Raw genomic sequence first — 13,555 nt, forward strand, 5'->3', positions numbered from 1 at the left:
ATAAAGCAAACATTCCTTATTTTTCAACCACAGGGTTGCTTGTGATTTAGACCAACTAAAACATTAGAGATGCAATATATCAAATAAGTTTGTGAGTAAAGACAGAGTATTTTGAGGAGTGGGGAGCTCAAAAAGGAAGTGGTAAGATACATTAGAGCAGTGAAGGTACAGAACTAATCACAGGAAAAAATGGTTCATTTGCTTTAATCACCAGCTATTCAAACTTTATTACAAAGTCGAATTAGGGAATATGAAACTGCATAAAGATTTGCATGGAAATAACACAAAGTATGGATGCAGGAAAGATTAGTTATTTCCACTGAATAAACTTTAAAAGTTTGCTATGGAAATGTATAGGAAGACATATGGGAAGAAAAAAATAACTCCTCATACAAGCAGCTATACTGTTATTTTGTAAATTATACAGAACAGTAAATTATTCACATCTTGAACCAACTGATATTTCTGTAAAGTACATTACTACCTTCCACAAGAACAGTTCATACGTAACTAAGATTTTATAATGCTGTACCTTATATCAGAAACATGATTCTAGGGCTTAACTGCACAGATATTTGGTATATTTTTCTGTTTTTCAGTTATGGAGGGTGGGCTGGAGGAAAATTATTACCTCCTTGTTAGTCTCTGATACAGACAAATATCTCAACAAACACTACGCAAATACTGCTTCTAGAATAGCTGTGGTTTATTCCTTAGTAATAAAATTCATCTAACGTTCAAATCTTTAAGATTCTGTCATGACTGCCTTCCTAAAGCTGATTCCTTTTACTTCTAATGAGATACATCACTGAATAAATTTATTTCTATTTGTGGAGTAAAACTTTGCAATAATGACATATATACATTTGAATGTACAATCTGACTACATTTAAGGTGCATATGTTATTGTGTTAAGAAAAAAAGAACAGAACTGATGACTTGGGTATTTTGAATGAAAAACCTGAAAAGGAAATAGAGATTTTTCTCTTTCTTCCATTAAAATGTGAGTAATTACAAAGCAGAGTAGTAATACTTTAAGGCTAAATCATTGAAATAAAAGCAAGCAGGATGTGGTCTGAAAATTCTGAAGTCTAACCAAGTAATTGGGATATAAAGTATGTACTAGAGACATCTACGACCTTTTTCTTTGACCATTCCTGGAAGAGAGTATTTTCTAACCTGTTTTTGAATGCAAGCTCCTTCTTGGTTCCTCAGGCCCCTCAATTGGTTGGTCAGCCAGGAAAACTCGTGCCTGGTCCACAGCATTGAGAACTGTTTGCTCTTTATCCTTCAGTTCACGCCTCAGTGCCTTTTAGGAAGGGAAAGAAGAATGCCATTTGCAACATGATCTTGTGAACAACAGATAGTATACCATTTTTTGTGTTTTCACTTCTCTGACCAAACCTGTCTAGTGAGTGAGTAATAGCCAACGTGACATTCGGACTGCAAGATAAAATGTAAATTTTACAAACCAGAAACAACAAGAAATCAATTAAGGCTAGTAGGGTAATTTTTATAGAATGGACTTGAAGAATTGAACACAAGAAAGATGATAATGGTAGGTTAACTCACCTAAGAAATTGTATGTACTACATTCAGGTTCTAAAAAAAAATTAAAATTAAAGGATTTATTGCTATTAACAGGATTGCTAATATATAGTCAATTACTACAACAGACTTTTTTCTCTTTTTTTGTAGCTGGAATAACAGAAAAATTGTGTCTACTGAAACTTCAGAATATAATTTTACAATTATGCTAAAAAGAATTCCAGAAGTACTTTACACTCCTTAGAAAATGCTACTTATTGTGTCTCCTATTTATTAATATTTTTAAAACATAAAACTTCTGGTTACATATAAATACATATAAATCTGTCCCACCTAGAAGGAGGCTGCTTTGCAAGTTGTATTTCTATTACTTTCTAACAATAGAAACACAAAAGAAGATACTTGAAACATTATTAAAATGCTACGCTTAATTTTTCCAATGTATTTTTTAGCTCTAATCACAAAATCAAGGCTTATTTTGCTGACACAATCTGCTCAGGCCCCATGCCAGCTCAAGAAAAGCGGTTAGTCAGTGTTCACAACATTATATAACAAAATGAGTGCTTTCCTCTACAGAAAACTGTGAAAAACAATTACCATGAAAGCCTCACCAATGCTACCTTATCCTTCTCATCAGTAAATCTCTTGATGCCACAACCACAGAAAACACCTACCTCTTGACTTCAGCTTAGCAGGAGGCAAGATGTTATTTTTCCCCCCCTTCTCTCCCACTTTATTCCTTTATCCTCATCATCTTCCCAAATCTTCCCATTTCTTCTCACTCTACTTCTGCTCCAAATTAAAAAGCCACAACCCAACAAAAACTAATCACTGAATATACACTAATCTCCATTACACTTAGGAACTTGCATCATACAGTCTCACCTTCAGTACACTTCAGTTAACTACTGTCCTTCAGAACTAACCTCTTCAAAACAGTGTTATTCTACATGCTTCTATATGGCAGTGATAACAATAAGAAGACTAAGCCTTATTCTTCATAGGATTCAGAATATACTATGTTTAATAAGAAACAAAAATGGTACTTTAAAAATCAAGCCCTACTTTGTAAAAACAATATTTTTATTTTTTTTTTTTTTTTTACAGAAACTGAAGTATTGTAAAAGCAACACATGCCTGAAGAATGCCTTCAAATCAGGACAGTATGTATCAATATTTTAATTTCACAAAATACACATTAGAATAAGACTCTTCAAAACCATCCATATTTTACAAATCATGAAAACATTCTCTATGCAGGGATTTGTTTCAGGAAAGAAGGAAGACAGGAAGATGTTATCGGTACTGTGCAATTAAGGGTCAAAAAGTGCCTATTAAAAAAGCTTTTGATTAGTAGAATCTGTGTGGATGCATCATGAAAATACAATCATAATTTTTAATTTCAAAGATTTTGTCAAAAGTAGAGGACTGATTACTGTACTTTAGTGTGAAGTTGAAATCTATCTAGAATTACTTTTTTTTCCCCTCCATGCAATTTCCCAAATATTTCCAAAGCATACAAGAAAAGGGCGGCTATGGCAGATTTTGAGCCTACTAAGAAATTTCAGCAGTTAGAAATAATCTAGAGGTGGATCTCTTTTGCCCTGTCTCTCCTGTTTACCTTCAGTGTATTTGTCAATTTCTCTAGATTATCCTCAGTAAAACTTTAATCAAGTTTGACCTAAGAGACCTCTGTCCCCCTCCACCATCCCTGCCACTGAAGCTGTTAGAATTGAGGTTGACAACACAAAGATTTTAAGACTTTGGCCCATATAGCTCATCAATTCCAAGCCAGCCATGGCATTCCTTATTAATGTATCTTGACAAAAAAAAAAAATTTAGCATGAAAGAAACCTTGCACATGAAATAATAATATTGAAATCATTTGGTAGTAAAGAGTATCTTGAGCGCACCACAGACTTCCTACATTATGGTTTATATATTTTTTCTTATGCCACAGATGCAGAAATAATTTTTGGAACAGCCGCTCAGACTTGCATAACTTTATTCCTTGTTTCTTAGCAATATTAGATATATTTCCCTGCCTCTGTCAGTAAACAAGAACAGCAGTGAGAGTACATGCTGCAAGAATAACCAAATATATCAATAATACTCTCTTGTCCTTCCAGGCAAACCTCTCTGAAACAGAACAAAAAGAAAGCCACTTACAAATCTAATTTTGAGCTCAAATATCATCTGTCTTGAGTGGACTGAAGAAAGATTTCATTGGAAAAATCACATCTACAAGAACACTACAGAGGAAAAGTAAGTCGTAAAAGTCCAGCAAGGAACATAAAAGCTGTAATACCAAATTTGATTACTGTACTAAAGGTTTTTATATAATAAGAAGTACAATCATCGATTTTAATGTTTTATTCAGTTTTGCAAAAGATACCCCCCCAATGGCTACTCAGAATGGATGCACCTCTTTCAGTAAAGAAGTATATTACTGTGTCACTTCATTCCTCTTCGTTTGTCATTAAGGACTAAAATAGTTAAAGCATTCATACAGCTTTGATCATAGCGCAGGGTTTGATAGAGGGAGAGTTTTTTCCCTGTAGTTATCTGTACTTTTCAGGTAGAAAATTAATACTAGAGTTTTGGTATAGATTAAATAAATAATAAATATGCAAAAGACTTCAGAGGCATCTCAAAACTTGTCACTGAAACTGTCCACTAAGAAGGTAAACACATGGATGCAAGTATTTTCTGAGTCCTATTGGGTATGCAGATGTGAACACAAAATGAAAATGTGAATGCTGAGCACAGATAGCACAATTATTTTTTTCTAGATGATGCTCCTTTATATTTATAGAAGTACAATGATATTTTAAAAATATATTGGTCATACATAAAGGGGCTGTATGCTACTTTGGCAGTAATTCATACCTTCATAATACATACTACAATTCTAAATTGTGCAATTACTGTATACTTTAGGTAATGGTTTAAAATGCAAGCTTCACTTCCCTCAATAATCTGACAGGGGACAGACAACCAAATCCAATGTCTACACTTCCAACAGTTTTATTGCATTTGCAAATTCATTCTTGTTTCCTACATAACCTAGGACATTTTAAAGATTCCTGGAGAAACCAACACCAGTTTTAGGCATTCTTGATACTTATAAAAGAAAGGAAAAAGAAAAAAAACCCGGAAACTAAAATATGGTGTGCTGATGCAGTGTCAACACAGTTTTCAGAACTGACATTAAATCATACTAGGCAAGTATGAGTTAAAAAGTCCTCCTTTGAGACCTGAAAGAATTCCTCCACTGGTAGATGGACAGGGGCTCACACAACTACACTACTGCAACGTTTTATGCAACATCACAGAAAGCAAAAACTATGAACAGCACTGCAGCATTCATTTTGCAGGTATGAGAGACATCTTTTCAAGTTACTTGACTATGGCAGGACCCAGGACCCCATTAATACAATCCTTCTCTTACCGAAGAGAACAAAGAAGCGTTAACTCCCCGATTTATAATCATTAGCCAATGATTTACTCTCCATTTAGATTTGCTCCTCTTTCAGTAACTGTGAAACATGTTTTTCTCCTTATAACTTCGGAATTTATTCTGTTATACCAAGATAATTTAACCCGTTTGCCCTCTCTTCATTAAAGATGCTTATGATTTCTAATAAAAACCCTAACTTCTTACAAGCTAACATTTTTTCACTCACTGTCTGAATTTATAGAAAAGGAATTTGCCTAAACCAAGCCCTTCCAATGTTTCTCTTAGAAATGCTTTGTAGCTGAAGCCTTTTCCAGTCTTGCAAAATTAGAAAACTAGAAAAACTTCTGCTATTCATAAATTTTTACGCTGTTTTGTGTTTCCTGTAAGCACCTACTCCCTTCAACTGCACCTCAAAATTATTTTTTGAGCATAGTGAGTGGGCTTCCAAAATTATGCACTGTTGATTTACTGTCTCTTTTTTTCCTCTTTTAAATTGTACAGGCTTGTACAGAATAATTTAAGGAGCAGATTGGCTTAACAGTTCCAACTGATGAAGGCAAAGATAATTTAAAAAAAAACACATGGGATGTTTCTTAAAAACAGAACGTATTTAAATCAGGTCTCATTATGCACTCTTTCAAGGAAGTAAAGATGCACGTTATTGTAACTCGTATCAGTTTATCACATTGTAGCTTTATATGCCAATCAGGAGCTCCTATAGCATTTAATTACTTAGTCATTATTTGGCACTGGTGCTTGAAAAACTCCTGTTACTTTTATACAATAAAATGCAATAGAAAAAAAATCCTGTGACATATGAGGAGAATAACTAGGATAATTGAGAAAACTTGAAGAATGGAAAGAGGAATTGTTTATAAAGATCACACAGAGATCAAGGTTGTGACCAAGTCTCTGACAGCTGTCTGCATCATTAAAGAATCAACTAGAAAGAAAATAAGCATAGCATGTTTAAAAGCAGCTCCTTCATGACAGACACTATTTAATATAACATGTATACATAAAATTTCAAAAGTATTTTGGTCTCTGGACACATCTCTATGTGAAAGTCAGTTTTATCTACCCCAGCTCATATAGAATACATTCAAATAAGGAGCAATATTTAATTTGTGATCGTTCATCTCACCATTCATTTACCTTTTATTACTTCATACTTAATCTGTGTGGCAAGAGAAATAATGGAAGAGAAAAATGGCGCCTAACATACAACCATTAACACCTGGAGATTCACAGAGACATGCACAGCACATGGGACTTCAAAATGAGACTTCAAATATAAAAGCATAGATGCAGGCAAAAGAGAGAGTTGGACTACGCATACCAGTGATCTTTAACCCGACAAATATTAGCTTACTTAAGACGGTCTCTTTGATTTATCAGAAAATAAATAGGGGTATTTCTTCACGGATACCATTTGTCCCTTGATAATTTCCTTTCCCACTTTGGTCTACGGATGAGTGCATGGGCTAAGGGCTATTCACCAAAAATATCACCCACCCCTGTATATGCATTAATAGATATGCATTACATGAAATAAGTATCTATAACTAATTCTAAAAGTGCTACACAGTAGTACAGCCAAAGACATAAAGGATGGAAAGTATGCTTTATCATCTACTGTTCAGACTTAGACACAAAATTTAAAGCTGTTGCTAACATTTGAAAACTAATAAACTGACAATCTCAAACTGCATCTGTGTATTTACATGGTGACATAATTAAGAAATTAAGAAGATTGCCTTCTGAAATTGTTAGAGGATTTAAAAAATGGTAAGACTATTTATTTTCTTCATTTTCTTCTAACAGCATTTTGAAGTCAGAAAAAGATGTTTTGAAGACTGTTTGCAAAGTTTTCACTTACAATAACCTTGCAGAGACTTTGAAAGGACTCTTTAGTGCACTAGAAAAGTATCCAATACTACATTGTAACAGCAGAGGTAAACTTAATTTTCGTACAGATTGCATCTAAAAAGACATTAAAAAGCTATTCTTGAATTAAAACAGTGAAGGGCTACACTTTTTCTTAATTTTTTTTCACACAGTTAATAATTTGCCAAGAAAGAACCTCTCTAGACTTTTCTGAAGAACTGCTCAAAGTCCTGCATTCCCTAGAGATGCTACAGGATCAGAACCCAACTAGGGATGAAGGGAGACACTACATAATTGAGCAAAGGTTACAATAAATGAGGCATAATGATGTTCATTAATATGTCTTCCAGCACCAATAATATTATGTAACTCGATTTCCTATTTCCTAGCCTACTGAAATGAGACTTTGTGTTTCTAGGTCAATGATAACCAAGCCTTGGTTACCCTGAGAAGTTTTAAAGGCTTGACAGAGTATAAGGCACTACAAAGTATGAAATGCTTGCAGCTATTTCTTTTTTTTTAAATATGATTTGGATCTATGTCAGAAAAATACCACACCCTGCATCCCTGAGCTGTTGCCAAAGACATGATCTTCAAAACAGTTTTTCAAAAAATACATTATTATTGTTCTTGACAAAAAAGTAATCTGAAAAGAGCAAGATCTCTGTGAGTTAACACAAATTTCCCACTGAATGAACTACGGAAATCCTCAGAATTACAGTCATTCTGAATTTATCCAAAAAGGTTACTGGAACACTGTTGTGATGGGTTTGCTACACACTTAGCACATGTCCACTGAACTTGCTTTGTTGAGTCTTTTCCCCTTCTTCAAGAAAGCCATTTTTTTTAATATTCAACACTTAATTTGCATTTTGTTGCACAATATTGACCAGGACTGTTAAAGGGACAGCAATCTGGGTTTTTTTGTTTTGGTTTTATAGGCTCTAGTTTTTTTAATGGAAAAAAAATTATAAAAGTATCATATAAACAACATAGAATAAGATCTGCTAGAATACAATGCTGCTTTTGCTCATCCAGCCAGTTTCTAAGCCAACTGAGCATATTTTGGTCTAAAGCCATTATAATATAACAACTAAGAAAGGGCATGAGATTCATTAAATTTGAAGGCTTGAATAAAACTACACAAAAGAAGTAGATTAAAACAGGCCTCGTTTTAGTTGCTATGTACAGGAAAAAAAGTAATGTTTTTAATGGTGCTTTAGAAAAGAATATCTGTTTAACATACATAATCAGGATTTAATATAAGAATTCATACAGGTTGCACCCCACAGACAATAAAAATGCCAAAGTCAGAGTGTGGATTCTGACAGAGAGACAGAAAGGGGAGCTCCTGAAGCTTCTCACTCTTCAGGTGATGGAAAAAATATTTACTTTTACACAACAGCAGTAATCTGTGCAACCAATTTTCAAATGCCAAACTGCTTGTAAATACACATTCAGTTTTACATCAAAGGACTTCAATGTGCTTTTGGTGAAAGAAAATTAATCCCATCAACCTTTGCTATGGAAGCATGACAACCATCTTGTATCAACAATCTTGAAAGACTTGATTCTTTTTTTTTTTTTTTTTTCCTTAAAAAACCCCCTACTCTGAGGAAAGTCTTGGCTAGTTTTGCAGGGCAGAAAGAGAAATGTACTTGCAACTTCTGGTCTGGATTTTTCCTGGAGAGGATAATTACACAGTTCATACTGAAAGGATTAATCAGCAATTTGTGATGTTAACACAATGCTTATATCTAACAATTACAGATGATCAAACACTCCATTTTAGATCAGAACTAAATAATGGCACTTCAAAAGTGAAATACCCTTCAACACTAGGCCAAGGTTCAAAATAAAATGGAGAAGAAAATTCCATTTACATATCATCTATACAGTCCACAGAAATATTTTCAGGGTTTTATTTATAAGATACAAGCACACATACATACTGCTGTAAAATAGTTCATTGTGCCCCAGTGAATTATAAGAGTAAATATGCTCAGTGAAGTCACTTCAGTCCTACAGTTACCACTTTGCAAACACATTTGAGGCTGGAAAGGCAGAAAGTGCTCTGCATAGATCAGGTCATGTAGTACTGATGCGCTCCTTACTCCAGGAAAGACACACCTAAGCAACCAACCCATATATATAATGAAAACTGAAGAGCAATTTCAAACTTCCCATCTTATTCTTGACTTCATTACCGGTTTTAGAAATGCTGATGATGAGATCTCACAAGAACCCAACAACTTAAAAATGAACAGTTTAACAAATGTGTTTCTAGTCATTCCTTTCAGGCATTCAGGTATCACTTTGTCATTGACTAATATCAGCAGACTAGAAATATGACAGGTGGTGATGTTGCAATCACTTAACAATTATTTTGTAATTCATACATTTTTACAGTTAGCTGAAAGAACAGAACCAGATGTAGAGAAAAATCAATTTATACCACCTCTCCTGTCTCAATCACTTGGTCAGGACATGGACTCTAATAAGGGCTTCTCCTTTACAAGTGACTAGATGGCAAAAGTGATTTAAAAATCTGACATGAGATACAAAGACTTTAAAAAGCTCAACCTTCTAATAGCTATTAGAACCTTTAACATTAGTGTGTTACATAGAAACTCCAGACTAGACTTAAAAAAACCCTGCAAACACAAAACAAAGCCAATCAAATGGAAACAGTATATGCAAGAAACCTGAGCAGTCTTCTCATTCCTCCATCTTCAAAGCAGACTCTTCTTTTTAGGAAAATATGTTGGCTTCCATTGCTACTACAATTATCTTTTTAAAAAAATATAAAAATACAAGAGTAACAACCTTGTACTACCTGTGAACTGCAGATAAAACTTCATTTTACTGAAAATATTTTTTTTTAAAAAAAAAAGGTTCACCAACCATGATGCTTTAGATATGTATGCCAAAAGAAATCACAAGAGACCTTCTGCCATTTTATGCGAAAATTATGAAAAACACCTATCATTCCTATCAGTACAAAGGATTTGTTTAATACTGAATACTGGCAGCATATACAAACTGAAGGCAACTTCCTGTATAGAAGAAAACAAAAGTGGTTTGATGATATCTGTGGAATTAGCATGAAAATGAATTGTCAGTATTTTTAAAGACAATCCTCCATTCTCTAAGTATATGGAATTAGAATAAACTCCACTACCTATGCAACTCTGGGAAAAACACATCATGGATTTTCATGAAGAACCCAGCTTCAAACTCTGGAAGACACAGTTTCTGAGGATTCTGTAATCCAACAGAAGTATCATGCTCATTCGTGTACATCTCTGATCGATAGAAGGTGGGAAGAGAAGTAATCCTCTTCACTTGCTCCATTTTGTTTTGCCTGTTCCCCAAACTCTGTTACTGGCTCCTGTCAGAAACAGGACAACAGCTTACATGAAACTTAGGAGCAAACCAGAACTTTTATTCTAATGTGTACAAGAACTGGTGTCCAGACAAAAGCGACTGACACTGAAAAAATCAGCAAAGATGCAATGCCATTTTAAACCGCCAAAAAAAGCCCAAACAACCCCATAGGAAAACATCACTGTACAACGCCAAATAAAGTATTGCAGTGAGTCTATTTCAAAGGCATTGAGAGAGATTATACTCTCTAAATATCAACCTTCAAGACAAGGCAATATATCATCAAAATAAGGATCCTTCCATTTCAGATGAAACTTTTGCAGAGCCATCTACAGAACAGAAGTTAATTTCTTCCACAGTCTTCATCAAAGTTTTGCCTCCTTTGAAGAAGCACAAAGGAAATCTGTGTCTTCAATGCTAACTTTAATCAGCTTCAAACTGTGAAACTGTGCAGTGTATAGCATATAACAGTATAGCTCTGGACAAGTTTTCCTACTCAGTTACATAAACCCCAACAAATAAGGTTATGGTGGAAACACTGTCAGAGTGTCAAATTCACATCTCTTCTTTGCAGGTAGCAACTGGTAGAACTTCTACTTTTTATATCAGAAAATACTCACAGGGAAAGGTGGGAAAGGGATAAAGAACAAAAAAAAAGAGCATTATTTTTTTAATGCATCCTAAACGCACAATGCCTCCAGCCTGACACAAGACATACAAAGCATCTGCTGCATATTAAATGGCTTATTACTTAATATAGCAAGAGCATTCAAATATTTTATTAGTACTATTAACCACATATAGCTGCAGTATCTGGCACTATTTCCCCACACCATGCAATAGTAACCATCTACCTCTTCAACATGAGAGAGAGAGAAATTCCTCTTTCTTTGCTTGCCAGCAACAGAGAGGCTTAGGTTTGTTTACTCTGTATTACTACCGAGCACTGATGAACTGTCAGCGTTAACAGGCCATAAGATGCTTGCCTCAAAATGAGATAATAATACCATTAACAAATCGGGTGTGGCATTACTGATGTTAAGAGTAAACTCAGGTCACCTTTTGCTCATTTTTGGATGTTAAAATTTCCTCTGCATTTCTTCAAACAAGCATCAATGGGACAAGTCTAATATTTTTGGTCTCATAAGCTACTTTGCTATTAAATGGTACCTACCATATTACTGCAGAGGTCTTGAGAAAGATTTTTAGTAATTGCAGTTCAAACTCCAGACACTCAAGAGCAACATTAAGACATGCAGCACGATGAATATTCAATTCAATATATGAAGATGGGACTCACTTTGCGAGCATGCCCATGTCTCACACAAGAGGTTTCCTGTAACATCAGTCTCCTTAGTGCAAGTGTACATCAGCATCCTCGCTGATAAATTGCTATCACCAAAAAAAATGGGTTGTACTACATGACATCACCTATGAATTATAAATAATCAGAAAAGTGAGATCACTGCAAAAAGTCTGACCGTTGCGTAAGGGGAGGAATAGTCCCTTCTGCAGGAGGAAGCACAGGCACCAGAGCCCAGCTGAATGCTAATGCAGCAAAACTAGAGACCAGTTGCTCTTGTGTTCCTGTTCTGGTTTTTGAGTTTGGTTGTATATGTATGCATACATGAAAGGACTGCTACTGCAAATCCTTTCAAAAGCAGAAATCCTGTCAAAGTTAATTACTCCTCTTTCTTAGAAACAGTCACTTTGGTTTCTCTTCAGAAGCAAATGGTTTAGACAGACAACTGAATAATCACTAAACAGTCAACAATCTGTCCTCTACTGATGAATACTCCCCATACAGCAGAATGCCAGAGCTGGGAACAGGCAGCAGAAGAACAGCTACACTGGATGAGAACAAAGGTCCTGTGCCACCAGGACCAGCTGCAAAAGTCATGTCAAACAAACAATTCTCAAAGTAGGGAAAAAACCCAGAGAGTTTTCCCCTTTCAAACTCCAGTTCTGTATTTTGGTTTATGATACATGCTCCCCTCTCCCTAATTCCCTAACCTTTTCTCTCTTGGTTATTTCACATCACCAAAGTCTACCTCTACACCTCTGTCTTTTTGCCCTCCCCTTTTCCACTATGGCTTTCCATTTTCAAAACTATCTAAACTGACAGAGTCTTTGTAAAGCTCATACCACATAGATGGTTACTGTGATATGACAGATTATATTGGATCTCTTCATTTTGCCACTTCTTCCAAATTTCCTGCCTCTGGATCATGTGCTAGTATTTCCAACATCTGTTCAATAGAGAAAAATTACTGTAAAACCACTGCTTCAAAAAATAAGCAATGTTTGAGATGGGAAATATTCTACTCCAGACAATTCTCCAGGCGTATTTGACACATGATATAGGAATAATTTAATAGCCACAAGACTGCTTCTCCCTGGTTAGTCACCTCCTTCAGGTGGTTCTAGTTGCCATCAGAAGTTACAGGAGCATGAAAAAGAAGGACATGACACCTGTGCCATGTCTGTACAAGGTAACAGCATTTAAAGAAAAGAAAAAAATCAAAGAAAAAAGCAAGGCCCAACCGTAGTATGTCACATATTCTATGGCACAGCAGCAATGCAGCAGGTATCACAACAAGGTTGTGGTGGGCTTGTTTTTTCTTTTTTTTGGTGGGTTGGGGTGTGTATGTACGTTTAAGTAGCAGAGGACTTTCCCTCATCACAAATGACACCAAAAAGAAGTAACAAACAAAACTTCAGCTGGAAGTTTTAGTCCCTTGTCAAACAGGGAACATCCAAACTTGTCACAACATGTAATAGTCTCTATCACTCTACCAGTTCCACTTCTGCCTCTACAAACTAAACTTGTCCATCACAATGGCCTTGCTAGATCTTCACATTTTCAAATAGGTGATCTAACAATGTCTCAAAGCCAACAGAAAACCAACAGAAAATTTGATTTTCACTTAATCTGGGATTTTTTCAGAAGAAAGTTCTTCAAAATATCCATGGACACTAAAGACAAATCTTCCTCTTATTTTTCCCCATCGTAGCTTGTTATAATAGCTGTTTGCATAAACCATATTCCTTAATTAAAAAATAATTCTATAAGAATGATCAATTGTTAATTTGGAAAAAGAAAACGCCCTACTGAACTTTATTGCAAATGTTGTCATTAACCATTTTTTTTTTAAGGACTACAAAGTGGTTTTCTGTTTAGGAAAAAGAAGCCATTTAGTATAATTGACACTAATTTGGGGTCAACTAGTGAAAGAGACTAGTACTTAAAAGCATATTTCCATGAAGCAAGGC

General features: G+C 35.0%; 1 protein-coding gene across 6 annotated transcripts in view; it reads right to left on the minus strand.

Moving 5' to 3' along the window:
* UTRN (utrophin) overlaps nucleotides 1–13,555 on the minus strand; it is a 384,959-nt gene that overhangs the window by 99,520 nt on the left and 271,884 nt on the right. For all 6 annotated transcript variants that reach the window (XM_074896615.1, XM_074896617.1, XM_074896614.1 and 3 more), the window contains one exon: nucleotides 1,180–1,309. In XM_074896615.1, coding sequence (XP_074752716.1) covers nucleotides 1,180–1,309 — 130 coding nt within the window. The remainder of the gene's footprint in view (nucleotides 1–1,179; nucleotides 1,310–13,555) is intronic.

Source organism: Athene noctua, chromosome 1 (genome assembly GCF_965140245.1).
Source record: "Athene noctua chromosome 1, bAthNoc1.hap1.1, whole genome shotgun sequence".
NCBI classification, from domain to species: domain Eukaryota; kingdom Metazoa; phylum Chordata; class Aves; order Strigiformes; family Strigidae; genus Athene; species Athene noctua.